Source organism: Herpailurus yagouaroundi, unplaced genomic scaffold, assembly GCF_014898765.1.
Source record: "Herpailurus yagouaroundi ecotype Mexico unplaced genomic scaffold, PumYag 28, whole genome shotgun sequence".
NCBI classification, from domain to species: domain Eukaryota; kingdom Metazoa; phylum Chordata; class Mammalia; order Carnivora; family Felidae; genus Herpailurus; species Herpailurus yagouaroundi.
In genome coordinates, this window is record NW_024412376.1 from 30777684 (window position 1) to 30800430 (window position 22747).

Sequence of the window (22747 nt, forward strand, 5' to 3'; positions counted from 1 at the left end):
ATTTTCCTTTAATTTATCCTATCCTAATGGATACCAAGTACTATTATTTTTCCCCCCTTTGAATTGCTTCTGCTCCCCTGACACGCTTTCCAGGACTTGACTAGCCCAGGCCTAGATTATTGTGGATTTTTTTCCCGCGAACTACCTTCTCCCTGGTTCACCCTTACATCCTATAGTCCTGCCAAATCAGATCTTTCTTGAATAATACTGTCTCATCAAAGATCCTTTTGCTCTTGCCCTTTTTTTTATAAGCTCTGATCCCCTAAAATAAATACAATCTCTGTAACTATTTTGTTACATGTAATCTCACATTCCCCTAATTATTCCACTAATTTCTCCTAATCCTGATGTCCATGCAATTAAGTGTGTCTCCTCAGTGTCCCATAGGCAATGCCTTTGTTCATCAAATCATCTTGATACTTCAAGGGAGAACCGAACACTCCTTTATGGATGCTTCAGTCTTTATTGATCTTTTGCCTATCAGAACTGAAGCCACACAAAACTCTTAAATAGTATTTTATTGTCTTTTTTTTTTTAAGTTTTATTTATTTATTTTGAGAGAGAGAGAGTGTGTGAGTAGGGGAGGGGCAGAGATGATCCCAAGAAGACTCCGCCCTGACAGTGCAGAGCCCAATGCAGGGCTCGAACTCACAAATCATGAGATCATGACCTGTGTGGAAACCAAGGGTTGGATGCTTAACAGACTAAGCCACCCGGGTGCCCCCATTTTAATCTTAATCCTTGCTAGTCCTGTTAAGAGTCATGTATTTGTCAATTATACCTCAATAAAGAAAAAATAATTTTTTTTAACAAAGTACTTTATGTTACTTCTGAATATTTACCAGTACTGGGCAGTTATAGATGCCCCTCAATAAATGCACATTGGCTGATTTTGATTGTCAAATCTATTAGTGTAAATTGGGCCCTTTAGGGTGCTTGGTAAGATATTCATGTATTAAAAACCTTTATAATATCCCAGGCATTTTTCTAGGTGCTGAGAAGAACAGTTATCAGAAAAGGAAACACAAAGAATGGGAATGGCTTTTCATCCTGGTTGCGGGAAGAATAAACACATTTCATAGAGCCAAGCTGCAAGGGGATTGTTACGAGACTGGAAATCTATTCAGGTACAATGAAGACTTATTGTTGGTTTCTTCCTAAGAAACAGGTGTCTGTTACACTAAGCTTTTACCCTCACTCCTGTCTTTGATTAATTCCTTGCTGGACTTCAGAGACCCCTACTTATTTGTGATTTCTGCATACTCATCACTTCTCTCATCTCATAGCTTCTGTATACTGATTTGAGTATATAGCGTTTGCTCTTTTTTGCCTTCTCACAGAAATACCCCAAAGAGAACGTGATGAGTTCAAGTTGGTTGTTACTTTCCCTACTGGTCACAGTGCTTAGTCAAGGACCCTCTTACACATTGCTGGCAAACCTACATGGGCAACTCTTGGGACTGGTATCGCCTTTGATCCAGCAGTGATCAAGACTACTTGATAAGATATTAAGATCACTAAGTTCTCCCCTCTAACGCCCGAGAAACGGGAGACACTTTGCAAAAATCAAAAAACTGTAATTAAAAGACACCTCATTTCACATTAATGAAATCTATATCCACCATCTAGAAGAAAGTGCGTAGAGCATAGTAAGTGTACAATATGGTTGAAATCAACTCATTTACATCTGGAAACACTGCACACATTTTCATCTCAATGCTACACGTGACACTGACTTAATCCTACATCAGTTTTATAATCTTATCTGAAAAATGTTTTGCATAAATTATATATCTATATAAATTAAGGAAGGCCTCAAATATTCTGCCATACTGTTAATTCATTGGTTCACATCAGACCATACTGCATGGCAACTACTCAGTGTTAGGTCAAATAGTTAATGTTATTAACAAAGCTCCTTAAATTTTATGGAACTATTTACAGGAAAAACAGAACTTCCTTTTATTTTGGAGTTGTGGAGTACCCTGAACTGAATTTATTTAATTATTTCCCCTCCTCTATAAAATTGGTCATTTGACGTTGTTTACTTTGATATTATATCCATACCCTATTTTTCCCACAATGAAAATTGTTATGACCTCATTGATTGCCCATGAAACAAAGCCTTTTCTACGATTCTTTAACCTTGCATGCAATGTTTTGATCACCTCTATAAAATTTTCCTGTTATATAATCATGGCATATTAAAAACTGGGCAATGAGGGGCGCCTGGGTGGCACAGTCGGTTAAGCGTCTGACTTCGGCCAGGTCACGATCTCGTGGTCCGTGAGTTCGAGCCCCGCGTCGGGCTCTGGGCTGATGGCTCGGAGCCTGGAGCCTGCTTCCGATTCTGTGTCTCCCTCTCTCTCTGCCCCTCCCCCGTTCATGCTCTGTCTCTCTCTGTCGCAAAAATAAATAAACGTTGAAAAAAAAATTTTAATAAAAAAAAAAAACTGGGCAATGAGTGTAATTTCAATCATAGGCAGGAATTTTATCCTGCTTGCAAAAAAACGTGAACGTTGAAAAAGTGCAATTCACAAATTATTTTTCAGTTCCAGTGTGTCTGTCTCCCTTTCAGTTGGGTAAATTGTCATTCGCTTTAAAGTCTTTCTTGAAAGTCATGTCAGCTTGGCTACAGTCTGTCCTATTCATTAAAGCTACATTACTGCCCCTTTCAACATTCTTCTTGACATTATGAATATTAATGAAATCATTTCCCTCTCCATCAACAACTTGCTTCACTTTCTTATTCTTTGAGTAAGCTATTGTTAAAGGAGAATTAGATCACAGAATCAAGGACTCAGCTTCCTATTTTTGACAAAAACATGAGTGCAATAATGCATTAATACATTAGTACACAGACCTACCAGGTGTTGTTGATACACACATTCTCAGAAGCTTGCATCACTCAGGAACATTTGGGGAGATAGTATCAGTGAACTGGAGCTAAAATATATTAAAGCATAGATGAACATAAGCTCGATTACTTCCCAATATAGGACGACAGGTTTAAGCTGAGAATATTTGGAGGGCTTTAACTTGTGTGCATGGAAACAGACTTGGGTCTGTGTTGCCTTTTTGATTAGGGGATAGAGCATCAGATATTTGCCAACAAAGTATCTTCTACAACATTCCTAAAACTTGACCAAATTCTGTTACTAACAGGACACGGATTAAACTCTGTCACTGCTGTTGATTACATCTGATGAACATGGATTTCTTGAATCCCTGAAGCAGAGACAAGTCTTTGCCTACTTCAAGGTAACCTAAAATATAAAAGGGTTTTTAATGGGCATCGTGGTTTAGTCATTTTCCTGTTTTAAGAATACAAAAAGTTAGGATGAAGAGCTTGTTAGCATCAGATTCTTAATTTTTTCCAGCCAGATTGGAGAAAATTAAGCTTTTTGAATGACAAATTTAAATCGAGCATTGCATTAAAGCATAGGTGGTTGTTTTGATAAGAGTGTCCCTGAGTAATGAATGGCTTTTATAACGAATAGAGGCAAACACATAACAACACATCTATACACAATACCTTCATTTTTTAAAAGGTATGGTTGAAGCTACTCGTTTTAATTCTCCAATTGTTTCGATGGCCAGATTTTCAACATGTCCTCACCAAGACAGCTAGCACAAATGCTGATTCAGAAAGCTTTTTAAGTTTGGCCAGTGGCCACTTGAGTAGTAGGGCTAAACTTCTGACTCCTTTTTAGACTTTCTCACATTTTGTGCACGTGCTCCCATATTCTTCCACTCCAGCTTCTGAGGCTTCCCAGTGAGTGGTACCACTTTTCTTTATGTCTGCTTGAGGCTAAGAAATGAGTCCTTGATTTCAAAAGTGCTTAAATAGGTTGCTGCTGAACTGATTTTTACCTTTTAAGTATAAGTGCCCTTCTGATAGACTGAAGCATTACTCAGACTTACCAAATAACACAACTCCTAGACATAACAATATTTTATGTGCTCAGAAGTCTCAAATCATTAGCTACATTGTACCTTGAACTTAGTGGTCATGATCGTGAATAACAGTTTATGTTCTCTGAGGTCCTGTTTCTCATTATGCACACTGGGAATTAAAATATGTCCCACAGAAATTTTTATTGGAAAAGAAAGAGTTGAGAAGAGACCAATGCTCTGTAAATATATATGGATCATCATTATTTTTCACTGAATCTCAAGAAACACTGAATTCTGAATGTGGTTTGGTTTGTGATATTAGTATCTTTGATTCAACAGAAAGCTACCTAAAAGAATAGTTTTAGGTAGTTTTTATACTAACTAGGCTAAATCTCCTTGACCTTCTGAGGGCTTGGTCCTGCAGTAAGACCCAAAGGCCTTATTACACTTCGGTAATAAAAAGCATGCACGATTCATTAAGGATAGAGACCAGGCTTTATGTTATATTTATTTATTTTCCAGCTTGTACAAACTGGATGTAGAAGCATAAACATAGTACATTTCTACCATCTTCAACAAAAATATAACCAATATGTACAATTATTGTATTAAAAATACAAAAGGGATACAGACTCCACCAATGTCTTTCTAAAAGACATACAGGTACAAGTAGTATCAAAAGTATGAGGAAATCACCAGTTAATTGTACATTCTGCACTTGACATCACAGAGCGAACTGAGATTAGCAGTCCTATGTTCTACAATTACTTAATGCTTAGATAACGTTTGTGCGACTTGTGGTAGAGCTAGGTTTCTGTCTATCTGCACATGAGGTCCACAGCCTATATAAGAAAACTGGCAAATAATGCCTATTACATGGAAAATTACAAATGCATAATTGACAATGTAATATATAAGCAAGTAGACAAATGCCATGATACAGAAGAGATTTATTAAATAAAGCACTGACATCGTTTTGATGCAGTGAAAAAACACTGCAATTTGACTTTTAAAATTTGAAGCTATTTACGTTTATCTACTGATCAATATGATCAGCTGAATTTAATGGAAAAAAAATCCAAGACCAGCAGTTCCTCACATTTGAGTACTACTCGGATTGGCAGCCTTCACTTTTCCGGAGTCTGTGCAAAAACAACACAAAAATAGAGTGGAGGGGTCATTTCAGTCACTATAGGGTTAATAGCAGCTGTGAGCAGGTGGTTGCTACACGTAGGCCTTCTCTATCTGCAGCGTCCATAAAGCCACTTCCAGGTTAGTCTTTGGTGACTAACCCACCTCGCAAAGGCTGGCATGTCTAATCAGGTTTTTGATCTTTTGTTCCTCTATCACGTTAAAGGCTTGTTTATTCCCTAATGCCAGTTCGGTACAGGGAGGCTGTCTCGAAAGAGCAGTATTAACAGCTGGCGTTAGCTCCAATATCCCAAGCTGCTTTCACTGCAATGCTATCCAGTTACAAACGTTTCTCTTTAAAAACGAAAAAAAAAAAAAAAAATCCCTAAAACTAATTTAACAAAAATCAAAGAAACATAACTTAAAAAAACGGGGTTTGCCATCCGTCTCGATGGAGCAGGACACGCCCTCAAATGACACTGTCCTGCACTCCATAAGGCTCAGACACAGGACACAAGAGTCCTTTTTCCCTCCCCTGGCCATGTGCAAACAGTTTTACAGAAGAACCCCACCCACTGGGGAAGGAGTGGATGAGGTGTCTTGGTATCTAAGTAATTGGCTAACATCTTCTACTTCCAGGATAGGGCACTTCATGGGTGAGGCCAGAAGGACACGGGAAGACAGGGTCGCAAGCCAGGTCTTCCCTCTTCTTGGTGTGACCACACCCTGTCCGGCATATTTGGTTTTTTAGAAACCCAGGCTGGCAACCCTACTTAAAGGTTCAAAATAATACTGTGATCATCAAATGGATAGAACATTTACTCTCTGAACACAATCTTTAAATTCATTAAAAAAAAAAAAAAAAGACATTGTAAACAAGTGGACAAAGCACTGTACTCAAGAGGATTTCATTGTTTTTCTTTGTCTTCTTTGATGGGTTAAAGGCCCCAAGTAGTTCAATGGCTAGCTTTTCTCATTATCCCAATGAGACCAAGTGCTAGGACTGGATTGAAATCTAAAAGGAAGATTTAAAAAAATCCTTCCAGGCATTGAGAAGTGCAGCCAGAGTGAATCATCTTGTTGTGATGATCTTGGAATTGGGAATGATACTGTGTGATGTGGCAGGCAGCAACAGTGGGAGCTCGAAGATTGCTGCACTGTGCATTTCAAGCAACAAAGTCTGAAAAGTGCCAGGGCAATTTCTTCACAGTATTTCACATGCAAAGGGGAAAGGAAGAAGGGGAGAAGAAGCCCCATGCTGCTTTTAAGGCAGGGAAGGAGGCAAACTGGTCCACCATCCTCAGAATGCGAGTTCCACGGCTCCACTGCTAGGGACGTCTTCTTGTGCTCTCCTTTTAGGTGGCTAACTCTGGATCCAGAAAAGCCTGTGCCTCAAACAGCAGATACTTGTTCATCTTCTGCAAACACAATGAGAAAAAAAAGAAAGAAAGGAAAAAAAAAAAAAAAAGTGAGCAGGCAAGTCATTTCTTTGCTAGAGAGAATACATTCACTGATAGGTTAAATAAAAATACCATAGCTATGTTTTTAGTATAGCTCACTTAAAATCTTTTCCCTTTTTTTCTAAGTAATGATTAATACTAAAGTTTTAAAAAAAGTACATATGATGCATATCTTTAAATATACACAGTAGAAGATATAAATATCGTATGCTTACTGATTGCAAAGTTAATAAATTAATTGAAAATTATGAAGCAGCATGGGACTTTAAATAATATATACGCACACATAAATCTAGAAGGATATGTAACAAAATGTTAATAATTGCTATCTGCAAGAGGTAGGACTAGAAGTGATTTTCATTTTTTGTCTTTTACTTTTTTTCCATTATGATTATTTGCATAATAAAACATGTTAAACAAGGGCAGAGGGTGATCTCCGTCACCCTCATTCCAGCATGGCCGGGTAGATTTATAGAAAGGCGGCAAAGAAGCTATAAGGTATGCTTCTTTATCAGACTTTCATTCGGATCCCGTTAAAAGTCCAAATACATTTCCACAGAGAAACTTTGAGAATCAGTAAGAAATCTAGTCATGTAACACACTTTATTGCAAGTGTCCCCTCGGCAATCTTTGGTATTTCTAAACACGTTCAGGAACGAACAAACTGAACACAAAATGTTCCTTATGTAGGATATATGGCTAAAGACGCAGCTGACCAAAGTGTTAAGAAAACAAATGCCCTCGAAAGCTCACAGGCAGAATAAGTGAACACACTAATGCTATGGTTTTAAGAATGCGTATATATACCATCCTCCTCGGTGGAAAACCCTTGAGACTGATAGGGGGCGAGGCGCGGGTCACACTCATTGGGCTTATGCCACTGTGGTTTGTTCACTGGCCTGCCGCTCGCTGGAGGCCCGTGTGGCTGCTGTGCAGGCGAAGGCCCAGCTGTGTCGGTGGGTCGGGCGACCATCCGAGATCTCTGAAGTGCCACGTTGTAGTCCGGAGGTTTCCTGGCCGGATGGGAATGTCCTTCTGGAAAGTCAGTGATAGGGATTCCAATGTAGCCTGGAGGGGTGGGCGGGGGCTCTCGATACCTGCCCTCCTTCCGCACTGTAGTGAAGACAATGTACCGGTCATTGCAAATTTTGTGGACGATTATTTCATGCCACAAATGTTTACGATAAATTATAAAACTGGGGCGCCTGGGTGGCTCAGTCGGTTAAGCGTCCGACTTCGGCTCAGGTCATGATCTCACAGTCCGTGAGCTCGAGCCCCGCGTCAGGCTCTGTGCTGACAGCTCAGAGCCTGGAGCCTGCTTCAGATTCTGTGTCTCCCTCTCTCTCTGACCCTCCCCCGTTCATGCTCTGTCTCTCTCTGTCTCAAAAATAATAAAACATTAAAAACATTTTTGTTTAATTATAAAACTAATTATTGAGACAGCAAACACCGTGCAATGACAAATGTGATTTACGTTGTGTGGGGGATATGGCAGGCGAGGAAATGGATGTTAACTGGGCCAAATATTCTCAATGGTTATCACCATGGTAAAATAACTGGTGAGAGACGTTACTAAACAGACTACTTCAGATCTTGCATTTCACTATAAAATAGTAATAAGGTTAACACTTAACTCTTGGGTTTATTGGAAAGTTTAAGCAAAGAGAAAACATAAAATCCTAGTATTATGCCTGGGAGATATTAGTAGTGCCTGCTAAAAGTTTCCTTCCTCCTTCTCCCCCTACCCTAAGGACAAGGTAAGCTAGTCCATATTACCTGGGCATTTACCCTTGTCAGACAGAAAATCAATCGTACATTACTTTCAGGTCTTGGGCTTCACTTTGGAAAAGAGAATTAAATTTGGAAAAGTCATGCAAAAATTGACACAAATTTTAAAACTCTAAACTATAAGGTATGTATTTCTTTTAAAGTCCTTTATTAACGTTCATGACCTAGAACATGAAATCTGTGAAGCCAAGTAGAATGAGAGTTTTATTTTCTGGAACTTCATAGATTCAGTTATTAGGAATGAAACTCATTCCCGTCTTTGCAATAAAAATTCTAAGTATTAGTTTGTTAAAAGAAAGTGCTTTAAAAATTGCAACCCAAGACAAGGTATTAACTGTTATCCATCCATGACCATTTATATGGCAAAATAACAATTTCCCTATTAATAAATTCCGTTCTATATTTATAGAGTCTCTGACTCTGTATCCTGTAATTTATTCCTACACTTCAGTTAGGTAGATGTTGACTATGCCATAGAAAATACAACCTGATAGGAATGGGGGAACATGTGAGACTTCATAAGAGAAACAGCAGCAGCAAAGCAAAAACATCTTTCAAATACTTATAAATTACTATCTAGGCACAGTTCTAAGTGCTTTCCATTGAGTTCCCTTTAATCCCCACATCAACCGTATTGATAGAAATTATTAAGCTCGTTTCACAAAGGAAGAAGCAGATATAGGTTAGTACCTTGCCCATATGTCACAAAGTGAGTAAAGTGGCAAACAGGGATTCAACCCCCAATCCGCCAAATTCGTAGCCTATGCTCTTATGCTTTATGCTACTTCTCAGCACCCTCTTCCTTGTTCTACAGTGTGCAGCACATGATTTGTCTGCATAACAAAAGTGAATGGAAGATTTATATATGCAAAGTGTCAAGTTCTAAGTAGAATTCAAGGAACAAAATAGAACTTTTAAAACAGCTCCGATTACGCAAAAAATTCTTCCTTTAGAAAGAATGGGCATCCTTCTGATACTTTTAGCCTAAAAGGTAAGAAAACATCCATAATGATAATCTGCTGATCTTGACTGCTAAAATGTACAGACTGTTTATTATGCTGGAATATATCTGTATGTACCTGACCACAGAACCTGGGCTCTTCACTACTCTTATTTCAAAATCCTGAACATACCGCTAATTTGGAAGCCCCTGACAACAACGGGTGGGTCAAGATGAGGAAAAGAACCATGAACACATAATTTTACTTTTGAAAGGTGAGATCTGACAAAGCTCTCTAATAAGCTTACCAATAAGTCCCTTTGTAGTACTCGACGTCACAGCTATGTGGGCCGGCGTAGGAACAGGTTTGGCTTCTTCTGTGGTCACAGAGGTGATGCTACTGCTTTCGGCTTCAATGGAAACATCTTTTCCACCCCTTCGCTTTATTGTGCCTGTGTCACCTTCTGAGTCTTCTCCCCAGTATCCTGTGGAAGATGCCCAGCTTGCCCGGGATTGGGCTTGTTCAAGACTCTCTCTACTTTGATTTTGCCTGTTGTACTTTGTGCTGTGATCAGAAAACATAAGTTGGTCCATATGGCTACTTGAGGCCCATAAACCTGCAGGATCCCCTGAATAATCAAAGTGAGTGTGTCCAAATGGAAGTGTTTCCCAGCTTCTCTGGTGCTGAATGGTCTGTATATTATCATGTGAGCCACTTGAGCACGACGTCCAGCTCCCACGGCCACTGTCGGCGGCATCGAGTGACGCACGATCCCCTTGGTCTTGGGAAAGTTCCTCTGTGCTTGGGGAAGAAATTACTGTAGCTGTAGCATACAAGCCTCGACTCTCAGACATTGGTGCATAGGACCTACGTGGTTGAAGATGAAAAGGGGAAAAAGTGCAAGATTGTTAATAAATCTGTGATATAAAACCAAAATACGTTTTCTCCCCCCAGAAAGGTGGCTTTGTTTCATCACAGGAAGAGGATAAAAGCACCCCCGAGTTTCATTCTCCTGGCCGGTTCTGCCACATCCAGTTTGCTCACCTTGTCATCACCAATACAGAGGGAAAAGAACAACAACTTGCTTATATATAATAAAGGAACCCTTTCCTTAGAAGGTTAAAGGACGAGTCAACATAATCTGATTTCAGGGAGGCAGCGCACACACAGGACCTGGTACATCCTGAAACCAGCCTCTTCCTTTAGCACAGAGCAACTGTATTCCAAGAATGAAGCTAACTTGAAAAGCAGTGCATACAACAAAAATTGCACGGAACTTAATCTAGAAGTTGTAAAAATTAGAACTGGGATGGGTGAGCATTTCTTGGGCATTAGGTAAAATAACAGAAATCCACATCCAGAATAAAGGACTAATTTTTAGAGGATGGAAGAAGGAATGTAAAAGAACACTAAAGAAACGCTGCCCACCCTAAGCTGTACTGGTCTGGTTCAATCACAGTCCGCCTTTCCATCCTGCCCACACCGAGGTTTGTCTCCACAATGCTGACAGAATGCCTCTGGCGCCTCTCATCATGCAGCGAGACTGGCACTGAGTCAAAGGAAGAATTGCTGACAATACTGGATCGTGAAGAAATCTCACTGTGACCAGAATCTGAGAAATTATCCACAGTACCACTGGGAGCCAGAGTGTAGCCTGCATGGGAAATAACGACCATATTAATTAGACACCATAGGTTTACAACATAAAACTGAAGTCTACCAAATAGAAGCAAAACCAAACTGCAGGCCAAAGGTACCACCATTGAAGTGAGGGAAAAACCATTTTACTTGTGGAGACTTGGGTGACTGGTAAGGTAAACTTTTACTCAAATGAAATTTAACATGTTTCATGAAAGTTTAAAGAAGAAAAAAAGAAACACTGTTATGTGCACTAGGAAATTTTGCAGAAATCATGGCACTAGTTGACTATTCTTAGCTCCTTTAGGTATAAATAATACTATTAGTCTATATAAAAGAAACTAAGAAGAATAAGTATGATAAGTTTAAAAGTACTTTTTTAACTGCAAAGTCAGTAATCTTCAATGAAGTTTTTAATTTTTAGAACTTTATGGCAGAGAATATTCAGCTAGAAGTATGTGTCTTACCATTTCAAGTGGACATATAAGAATAATACCTGAAATACCTGAAGAAAATACCTTTGGGTTTTTGCCATTTGTTTTTCAGTATTAATATTATATTGGATGAATCGCAAAGAAGCCAATTGTTTTGAAGGATGTAATGTGCAAAATCTCCAGTTTCTCCCTAGACCATCACTATGTCTAAACAGATGTCCTGAAGGACCCTTAACTCTCCTTTGCTGCTAAAAATAATTTTGAAAGCCACAAAGAAAGAGGTGCTTGTCTTGATATTTTTAATGAAAAAATTCAAATCTTCTTTCTCAGTACTCATTTTTTAAACAATATTAGTATAGATCTCACATTACTTAAAATACTGGTTTTATATGATTATGTGTATGCAATGCAGATTTTTCAATGCCACTTACCTAATAAAAAAATTAAATCTAGAACACCTAAATGTTGCTAATTTACCTTCTATAAGTACTTCCCCATCCTTTCAGTAACTTGTTAATTCCTGATTTATTTTTTAAAGGTTGCACAGGTCTTGATAAGATTTAATGCATTCATCTATGAGAAGTCTTTTTTTTAGAGGACACTGAAAGTTCTGATGGACAAGATTTAAAGCGTTCCCTGAACAGTCCTCTCAAAAAAACACCTCTAGAAAAATAATCACTTGGGTGGAGCACTTGACATTTAGAGGAATTCTCCCATTTTCCTTAACTAATAATGAGGAAATTCCTCTCTTTCCCACCCCGTCTTTGGTTCTGTAAACCCCACCTATCCCATAGGTCCGTGGAGCATTGTTATTCTTGTTACTGTTCTCACTTCCAAGAGAAGAGGAGGAACTGGTTAAGTCCAACTGCCCGGAGCCAAAAGATCTCAGCTGATTGTCACTGCCACCTAACAACAGGATGAGAAAAGAATTTAGATGTATCCATTTAACAAGGACAGGAGAGACTGATACGCACACAAAATGCATCCATGTCTGAAATATCTAAGAAGTAAAGCTGAAAAGGTATTTGTTATGTCAGTGAAATCTAACAATTTATTCATCTTTTTGGCCTTCCTCTAGAGAAAACTGTCTTAGCCATTTATTACTGGTTTATACCCATTCAGTTAAAGGGTAGAAAGAGAAAGGAACTTGGAGGGTTATTCAGCAAAAAATTACTATTATTTTAATATAAGAAAGCATCAACATAAAGAAGTGAGTTTGCCTAAAATTTAATCTCTTTGAAAATAAAATAGCAACAAAAAAAAGATAATCAAGACCCGTGTTAATACAATGAAAAAATAAATCAGGAAGATATTAGTTTTTTTATGTTTTTAAAGCTTTCTACTCTGCAATTAATGTTATATAATTATATTTAGTTAGAACACCTTTTACTATAAAAATTATTTCCATACTTACAATCAATAAAAACCATATATATATATGTTTTAAACGGCAATATGTAGTTTAACACTATTTACTATTAAGAAATACCAAAATTCTTCCAAATTTATAAACCAGGGGGGGGTGGGGGGGGAATCCATTGGGCATTATATAGGACATCATTTTAAATGACCCGAACATCAAAAATGACGTGATATATAAATCTGGAATTTATTGCAGCTGAAATGTATGGACTGCTATAAAGGAAAACAGTAAGTAATTTAGTTCTACCTTTCCTTGGAGAACTCTGTGGAGAAGTGGGAGGAGAAGAAAGCTGGGAAGATGCGTTTGATATAGTGTCTTCTGCTTGTTTTTTATGACGCTCCAGACTTCCTTCTTCAGACAAAGAAAGAATTTTCTTTAAAGCTTGTGGAGAATATATGCCTATAAAAGAAAGAAAGAAATATGTATTTTCATGAGTAAAAAGGAATCACATGAATAAAATCTTTTTGGATGATTTAATATTACATTTAGTTTCAACCTACTTGTAATATCATCATGGTATAAACAGTAAGCTTACAGAAGGCACACAGTACCTGTAATGTGGTTTCTGACTGGGATCTGCTGGAGTGCTAGAAATAGACTGCTTTTGATATTTTACTTTAGATTCTAAATCTTAATCAACATTCATTCAACAATATGTTGACATCAGACAACAATGAAGAAAAAAAAATGAGCAATTTGAAAATATTAGAATTTAGGACAAAAGTGATCAGCTAAGAATATTTATTATTAGAATTCAAGGCTGAGTATTTTGGTGAACTCAAACAGGTATTTTGGTATTACTGGGTGTGTTGGCTCAGGAGAAGTGGGAATGATGGGAGAAAACTAACGAGCCAAGAGCTAACCAGAGGTAGTAAGAAAAGTGAATAAAAACGTTCTAGGGAATTCCATGAAGTTAATATTCGATCAAATAAGTAGATGCAAGAAAAGCAGAAGTAGACCCATGGAAGTGCCCTGTGTCACAGAAACCACAGGAGACGATTTCAGAAGGGAGTGATCTAGTGCCAAGCGTAGGATCAAGAAGGATGAGGGTAGAAGAAAAAGGATTACATATCCCAATACAAGGTAATTTTCCCCCCAAGAAATATTTTTAGAAATGGGGGAGTCACATTATAATAGTTTACAAAGCCTCTAGTATTCTTCTGAGGCACTCTCAATTGCCTTATTTCTGAACGACAAAGAGATACTTGGAAATACCACCTGACACTGCCTCAGTCAATGCTAGTTTTAATGTTCTCAGACTTACCAGGATCCATTAAAAAGGAGGCGGTGAAATTTAACACAGATTTTAAGCCTTCATTTCACCTCATGTAAACATCTGATCTTGTTTTAATACAGTTACTTAAAGACCACTTTTAGAGCAATATTTATGTATATACATGCTGATATACACAACATGCATGAAAATGTTAAGTACACTAAAGCTGTACGAATAAATAGTTGTGATTTGGGATAAAATTCCAAGGCCAGCATTATGCAGAGATTAAAAAAGTGCTTTATATTCAGGCACACCTACACATTTGGCTAAAAAGTTATATTTAAGTAAAAGAAAGACTGATAAACTTCCATATAAGAAGGTCAGTGTAAAAGAGGAAACAGAAGTCAGGTTGCAGGGGATTTAGGAAGATATGAATATTAATAAGATGACGGACAAAGAAACCTGTAATTCAGTTTGTGATAGGGAGAGTAATACAAATACAAATACAAATACAAATCAAAGCGGAAATGTCAAGCAAAGATATTCTTTTGTCACTCTTCCCCAAATTCAACAAATGGCATATATGCTGACCGGGAAGAAAGAGCCAAAGATAAAGTATACGAAGGACCTACTGGAAGACTCTTGCCCACCTCATAAGGACAGGGTGTCCCTGGGTAGGAAGGTTTTTTTTTTTCCCCCCCTTTTATTAACATTGTTTCCTTTCACATAAATGTACAAAAAAGAACCCATACATTTTATGAAATATAACTTTGTTGTACTATTTACATAAAGGGACAAAACTAATAGATATATACTAACACTCCCATTTCACACGCCCTCCCCTCCCAATAACAAATGAGCATGATTCAAGGAGACACTCTATAGAATAAACAGTAAACAGTCCCTTCCACTGGTAACAGTAAAATTTAACTTTCTGAACATTAATGTTTTACTAAGAGGTAACAATCAAATAGAGACTCAAGTAAATTAGAGGTATTCAAGATAAGGATTTTTTCCTAATCTGAAAAACATGACACCAAATAGCCTCAAAAGAGGATATGATTTGAATCACCTACCAAAAGGTGGGAGATCCTTTACGGGTACTTTCTTTCGCGAGGGATAAAGGGACACAGCAGGAACCTGCAGTCCTTGGTTGATTTTATGTGGTGGCGGTGGCTGTTGGGGCTGTGGCTGGGCTTGTGCTTTCTGTTGCGATCCTGCCCTTGGAGCCACTGGGGAGGTCTCAGACTTGACCGGCTTTTTGTCACCAGGATTCTTAGGCACTGTTAATTGTTTGGTTTAAAAACAGAACAAGAAATTTCAGAAGTTAGTAGCTATATACAAGTTCAGAACTGCAAAAGCATTTTCTACACTTTAGAACACGAAAATGGGTATCATGTCTTTTTCCTGTTACCCACATAAAGGGCAGAAATGGGGGTGGGAGGGAACCCTAGTTACAGAAAATAATATAGGCCTGACAGGACAAACATATTTACTTTATGAAACTGTCGCAAATGATGATTATACTATTAAATACCACTAAAAAATAAAAGTAGAAAAATGTGGAGAGTTCAATATGCTGTGTGTATGTATATAAAAAGCAGAAATATATGATAAAATCTACAACAGGAAAATTATTAGGATTACTTTTCAAAATGGAGCTCAAAATTCCTTGACATGTATGAGCTTAGTTTTTATTTAATAAATGGTATTAACTATAATCTTTTCACTCTTAAATTCTCTCCTATGGGTAAAATTATCTATGTTAGCCAATAGCAACCAATACAGCTTGAATATTAGACTGATTATATAATTCCATGGCATATAGAAGACAATTTGAATAGGACAATTAAAAATGCTGTATGTATAACGTATTAACATTCAAAACAACTCAATGACACAGATGTACTTCCTCCATTTACACGTAAAGAAGCTAAGGATAAGGGAGCTCAAGTTAGTTGCCTAACGGGACGTTGCTATCTGGAGAAACAAACAGGATTTGAACTCAAACCAATCTGACTCCAGAGGACAAGCTCTTCGGTGTCCTGGGAAAATCTAGTAACTTGAATCTTCTCAACTCATCTAACATTTAAATTCTATCAAGGGTATCTTCAAACCTGTCCATAAAAGACCCGAAAGTGTCCTAAATGGAAAATGCCTCGATCTTACACGAATGCAGATGCAAACAAGCAGAAAACTGCCCCCATTTCTAGCCTGGTCGGATTTTTGAAGGCTGGGAAACTACACGTTAGGCTGCGTTTTGGTACCGTGCAGCAGAACCACTGCTTCCTGTGTCAGGCAAACTTCCTGCCGGCGCTGTCAGGCTGAGGGTATAAAAGGCAGCAGGTGCACCTAGTCACAGACCCCTCTGACGAGGCAGGCCCTTCACCACTCTCGCCTCTCAGGTTGCCCATCACTTTGGAAGTATCTTTGCGAGACAACAAAGACACAACGGAAACAGCCGTCTCCCTAAGTCTCTGTGGTCACCCTGCCCAAGCCAAGTGAGTTGGACGGGAGGCCTGGCCTAGGCCAGTACTGCATGGGATCAATGGCAGCATTCAAGGGAGGGGCTAGTATGTTGCCAGGATGCTACTGCCCCCTCGGTGCTAAGCCCCACTTGTCGCCGCCCATACCACTGCTCAGGAAACAAATCTGCGTTTCAGATTCTGCAGCCGCTTTAAGGAAAAACTCACATGTGTTGGTTGCTGGCTCACACTGCAGTGATAAGGTCTGCAGACTCTCCTCATCCATTTCTAGCTCCAAATTGGACAGGTACTGCTTGACTTTTCGAGCCATTTGGGCGTCTTCGTAAAGCTTTTTGGCATTGAGAAAGGAACTACGACGTACCCGCTTTTTATGACCACCTGTCTGAGCAACGTCTAGCACTGTTGCATTTGTACTACCCTGGCTGAGAGACCTGGAAGATGAAAAGGCAGATATGCAGCTCACTCTACCATGGGGTTCCTTTATCTATTTGAAACATGCCAAGACTTACACAAGTATTCTGCGTTCAAAAGATCACATGCCTCATTCTGGTAAGTAAACTGTTACAAGGAAATATAGACTAATATAGATTAAATTTTCTTAAGTTAAAAAAGAATCATACGTACATACATATATATATGTTTCTAGTCCAACTCGGAAATTCTGCTTTTCTCATCTATAGAGCATTCAAGGCAGTTCTTTCATAGAAGCCAGCAAATACTGATTATATATAGGAGCTCATGCAATACACAGTTAAAAATCATTGAGATTTAGATGAAATTTACTTCTCCTAAAGAGGATATTTTACATAAATTTAAATAAAATTAGCTACACTGTTCACAATCGTTTTCTTATTCCTTGAGTGAAAGAGTTTTGGAAGTAATATGGGTCAATCTGTTAATAAAATGATCATGCAAATGTAAACATATATATATATATAGAAACTAGCACATGAATTGTTAAGAATTATGCTTAAAAAGTATCGGTTTATAGAATGAAAACAGTAGTTAGTTGAGCTGTAAAAACTGTAGTTTTAACACCTTGGGGCACTTTTTACATTATATATATTTACTTAAATATCTGTGCAATAGTATTTAAATTGCACAGTTTTTCCTTTTAATGTTCTTCCTCCCGTAACCCCGCATTAGGCTTTCTCCATTTCCAAGTACACAAATCATATTAAAATAAAATCTTTTTGAAGACTGAGAAGTATGCCTGGCCTACAGTTCCCCAGAACAATCATCAACCACTTCACAGCTCTCATGGATCATGACCTCAAAAACAAAAGCCCCAACAGATTAAACGTGAAGTCAGCAAGAGGGTTAAGAGAAAATGCAAAGCATCAGAAAATACAGCAGGTACGAAAACAATGCAATGAGCAGAATAAGAATTGTGTGTGGGTTTGCAAGGTCTCCACCACTTACCCCAAACTCCTCCATTTCTTCTTCCTGTAAGTGAGAGCCATGGAGATTGAAGCATGGGTGTAGAAAGAGAGACAGAAAGATCACAAGCTCAGAAAGAAAGGACTAGACTTTTGGATAAGCAGTACTAGAAGCTCACAAACATTAAACTGCATAATCACCTCACACACACAACTTTACCCGCAATACTTTTCTGGCTCAAGAGACAGATACGGTTAATTTTTTTGTTCTAAGAACTCCTTTCCTTCACTGGATTAATCATTTTTGACTACACTGCCAACTAAATCCATTGCATGGATACTGAGCCCATATTGTTTGGGTTCTTTACATATTTTAGTTCATACTATCAGTTATGAGTTTTAAGCTCTACAAACCAGTGTTGTGACAAGTAAGGAATAGTTGTGCCTCATGTCAAATGAAAAATTTCTGCAGGACAAACTGTTTTTTACGGACAGTCAAAAGTGCACCTGAGGCCAAATAAGACATTTGTTTCGAATTAGAGCTCAGGGGATTCTCGCCACAACCTAATAAAATTTCTGCCAAGCTGCAAATGTAAATATTCAAAAATTTCTCATTTATTAGGAGACCTCTAAACCCAAACTTCTCTAAGCCTACACGTGTTACTGAAGAGGACACACTCACCGAGTCCTGAACATGAGGGCAGGGTCCATGTTAACTGAAGCCATTCGGCCAACATGACGAATTTCTTTTGCAATCATCCTTAGCTTCTCAAAATTGACTAGCCCATCAACTTTTGAGTCATTTCCTATAATTGGCAAAGAAGAAAAAGGGAATCCTATCACATTCATTTATCGTGTGCTTCCACAAGTGAAGACAGAAAATCTACTTTATACTTACCTTCATGAAGGAATGTGAGATCCTTCTTGATAACTGGGAATAGAGGGATTATGGGAGGCTGCAGGTTTTGACTGTTGAGGACATTGCGATATTTTGCCATGTTTCTGGAGGGATCAAACAAGTCTTGGAGATCTTGAAACAGCTTTTCGTATTTATTGGGAAGTTTTTCCCAGGTGGTTCGTAGTCTTGCCACTGGTGCCAAATTTAGGCCACTGAAAGGAAAAAAAGGAAATTAAATGACTCATTCTTACGAAACAAAGAAAGTAAAAATAGCATATTGTTTATAAATGTATAATACCTCTGTGTTTATGCTGTATATACATAGCAATTTATGGGATTCATAAGAAACTACTAGTAATTCTGGATAATGAGACTTGAAGACAGAAGCAGGGTCAGGGCCAAGGGTTATTACCCTTCAGACCCTTCTAGTCTGTTTATTATGGACAAACAACTGGAATGTGAAGTATCATGAGGGTAGCATCTGTTTTGCAGCTCTGCTTCTATGCACAGAGAAGCGCTTGGCACATAGGAGGCTGGTGATAAAACAGACTGGCCAAGTATCCTACAGGAATAAAATAAAAGTCCTAACAGTAATGACAATATGATCAAACTCCTAGTGAGAGACAATGATTCATAATCACCGTGAATAGCAATATTGCTAATTGTTTCAGTTTGTAGTGTCTTCCGGCCTCAGTATAAGCACTTACACGGGAAGAAAATGAAAATGAACATTTAGTGGGCATCTGCCTTGTGCCGGCTGATAGAAGTCCACATACATAATATCATTGAATCAACTTGATCCTTCTTTGGGGCACTGTTCCTTTATGAGAAATAAACTGATGTCTAGAGAAATTAAAATAATTTGCCCTAAGTCGCGGAACTAAAAAAAGTAGTGAATATAGCTTTTCTGGGCTCTACATGTAGCTCACCAGAGACTTTAAATTAAGAATCATTGGATTCCGAGAAAAGGACTTGTTCAATATGATTCAATCAAAAGCTACTACACTTATAGAAATTATACGGTGTTCCTGGACTGATGTGTATTTTTGATCTGCAAACTGAATTGAATCTTAGGACCTGTATGCTCGCTTACCTGATGATTGCAAACATTGAGTTAAAATTCTTGCATTCCCTGCAGTGTAGTGCTATCTTGATGAAATGCTTAATGATCTTCATCCTCTTCAGCTGGTTTGTCTCTCTCAGAATTTCAGATGCTACCCAAAATGTTTCTTGGTTAATTACTTCTTCAAATTTCTTCAGGTTGGCACAGCTGGTTTTTGATTTGAGTTTAAATAAATCATCTATGTATTCAGTAGGTTCAATGTTACGGAAAAGTTCAAAATTCCGCATAGAGAGCTGTGTGGCCACTTCAACAGTACTGAGCTGCAGGAGGGAAATTTGACTCTCCCTCAACAGCTCCTGAGCATCTTCATCTGAACAAAGAGTTTCTGTCTCCATGTTGTTTTTCAAGTAATACCTGTGAAAAACACACAATTCTAAGCCTAAGCAGCAGTCTCATGACATTACTTGAAAGAATGATGCTACTTTGTAGACAACATTTGCAAGAACAGGCTGTGAGTGATGGAAGAATTCTCTTGTACAAGGACAGAGAATACAGCTGCTGCCCCAGTCACCAGCTCATAGAATCACCTATCAGGAAGTCACTGATGGGAGCTAATAAATCACATGTCATTTCATTTATACCAGTTGTCATGTATTTTTCTCCTGCCCTTCCCTGATTTCCAGATTATTTTATGTATTTTTGCTAAAAGTGACAGAAAATAGCTCAATTTAAAATTTCAGTTAAAATAAGAAAACAGGCTCTAAGGAAGGCAGAAGAGATCAGACACAGGTCATCACCCTGTTTTCCTAGAGAGAGTCTGTAACTATTAATAGGTAAACGTGATCCAATTTGAACCAACTTATTCAAATACCAAAGAAACCTATAAGATATTCCCTTCTATCTGATACTATGAGTACAATAATGCCAAAATAGTTTTTTTTTTTTTATGTTTATTTATTTGGGGGGAGGGGGAGGAGGGGGAGGGGGAGAGAGAGGGAGACACAGAACCTGAAGCAGGCTCCAGGCTCTGAGCTGTCAGTCTGATGCAGGGCTCGAACTAATGAACCACGAGATCATGACCTGAGCCGAAGTCGGACGCTTAACCTACTGAGCCACCCAGGAGCCCTGATCTTTAACTTTTAAATATCTGGTTTTCACAAAAACCCTACAAGTAAGTGGGGCAGGTATTATTCTTGTCGGATGAGGAAACAGAGGCTCCCAAATATTAATGAGTAGTTACTATCAGTGACAGAGATGAGAACTCATTATTACTCCTTTCTCTTTGTAAACAACTTGTTGAAAATAGAATCCAGATGTTTGCCCTGTGGGGTTGTTTTTTTTGGTTTAGTAGACAGATGTTTTCCTAAGCCAAATTCCATAAAGACAGAAGCAGAATGAGCCCAGTGGGAGTCTTGCCAAACTGGCCTTTTGCATCTTTCACCAAAGCGACCATGACGGAAAACACATACCTTGAGGCCTTCACATCCACAGATTGAACATTCCCAGTTTTGATTACTCATGAAGCCCATGACATGTATTCATATATAATTTTCTTGACTGTGAGCCATGAATCTGCACCTCAATGGAGATTTGTAGAACTCCATCATGGTTACAGATATAGCAATGTGCCTTCAAATGATAATGAGAAAAACTGATCTCCTAAAACAACACTAACTGCTGGTGTCAGGGTTGGAAATAAAGTAAAAGTGAAGAAGAGTAATAAAAGTTGTAGTTGATAGCAAGAAAAAGGAAGTTTTGAATGAATTAAATCAGATTTATACTATGGAAAATTCAAGTACAAAAAGAACACTCCATCCAGCAAGAAAAAAAGAAAAAAAAATGTGATTTATGAAACTCCTTAATATTCAGTGAGTGCAGAATCTAGTCTTTAAATTAGAGCCAAAAGGTAACTGCTTTTTCAACTTTCACTAATTTGTGGTCTGAGGACACACATTACATATTATCAAGGGAAATTCAGGAGACTGACAAAATCAGGTACAATGTTACCCTGCAAGTAATATGTGATATAAGCACTTATGCAGCAGGAGACCAAGCTCTGAAGCAACCAAAAGTTTGTTCTAGAGCGAGGTATTTTTCACAGTGTAGCACACAATAAAAGGCAGCATTAGCCAGCCACATGGTCATTGATATCTCCATCTAAACAACTGCAGCTCCTAGAAAAGTTGAGTAGGCAGGAGAAATTGACAACAGAATATGATTTAAAAACATGTTTGTGAATGTACACATCCAGGAAAGAGAATCAGCATTAGCTCTGTGACTTCACCAGCCTGGTGTCCTACAGCCAGTGTAAGAAGTGACTGCCTGTGCCCTGACAGCCAATAACAATATTCAGGTCACAGTGCCCTCCTTTTCAAAAGGGTCTTAAGAGATCCTTGTGAGGGTCAGCAGTCTACTGGGTACATTTCCTTTGATTCACCAATTCTTGGAGAACGGGATAAGTCTTCTTTCTCGTTTGCAGGGGTACTTACTCATTTTAAAAACCCTTTGAAAGTGTTCATCTCTTAGACTTTGGTGTGGGTTTGAAGAGGGGTTAAACAAATCCAATAGGACAGATATATTGTATACCTTCCACTCAGCTGAATTCTATCAGCAAGTTTGGAAAGCTGATCTGGGAGTCTTCTTTGTTTGATTACACCCTCAGGTGTGACAGAGACCTCACACAGCGAATACTGATCCGGGGTGGCAGTCACAGCAAACTCCCTGATGGCCTGAATGACTACTTCCTTCGCTGTGGTGTCCTTACTGATCATGATGTATCGGCTTTGCTGATCAGCTTTAAAAACCCTTAACACTTGATCTGGCAAGTCTGGGGGAAAGAAAAGCCATATGTAAGTGGAAAGGATTTTAGCATATGGTAATACAATTAAGTGAAGTAATCAGGAAAACCTCCCTAGAAAAGATAAATGCTAAACTTGCATCTCTCCCTCGTTACAATCCTTCTTCAAAGATTCTATAAGTCAACATACTGATCT

The 22747-nt window shown here is 38.4% G+C and overlaps 1 protein-coding gene across 12 annotated transcripts in view; it reads right to left on the reverse strand.

Annotated features, from left to right (window-relative positions):
• Positions 1-4392: 4392 nt before the first annotated feature.
• The window catches only part of RAPGEF2 (Rap guanine nucleotide exchange factor 2), a 248415-nt gene continuing 230060 nt past the window's right edge, over positions 4393-22747 (reverse strand). For 6 of the 12 annotated variants that reach the window (XM_040471408.1, XM_040471402.1, XM_040471446.1 and 3 more), the window contains 13 exons: positions 22341-22581; positions 19785-20168; positions 18692-18903; positions 18476-18599; positions 17837-17860; positions 16622-16845; positions 15005-15211; positions 12959-13111; positions 12073-12195; positions 10646-10871; positions 9525-10084; positions 7296-7601; positions 4393-6446 (listed from right to left, as the gene is read on the reverse strand). In XM_040471408.1, the coding sequence (XP_040327342.1) occupies positions 6421-6446; positions 7296-7601; positions 9525-10084; positions 10646-10871; positions 12073-12195; positions 12959-13111; positions 15005-15211; positions 16622-16845; positions 17837-17860; positions 18476-18599; positions 18692-18903; positions 19785-20168; positions 22341-22581 (2810 nt within the window). In that variant the 3' untranslated portion in view covers positions 4393-6420. The remainder of the gene's footprint in view (positions 6447-7295; positions 7602-9524; positions 10085-10645; positions 10872-12072; positions 12196-12958; positions 13112-15004; positions 15212-16621; positions 16846-17836; positions 17861-18475; positions 18600-18691; positions 18904-19784; positions 20169-22340; positions 22582-22747) is intronic. The other 6 variants (XM_040471433.1, XM_040471426.1, XM_040471477.1 and 3 more) reach the window with 3 other exon arrangements.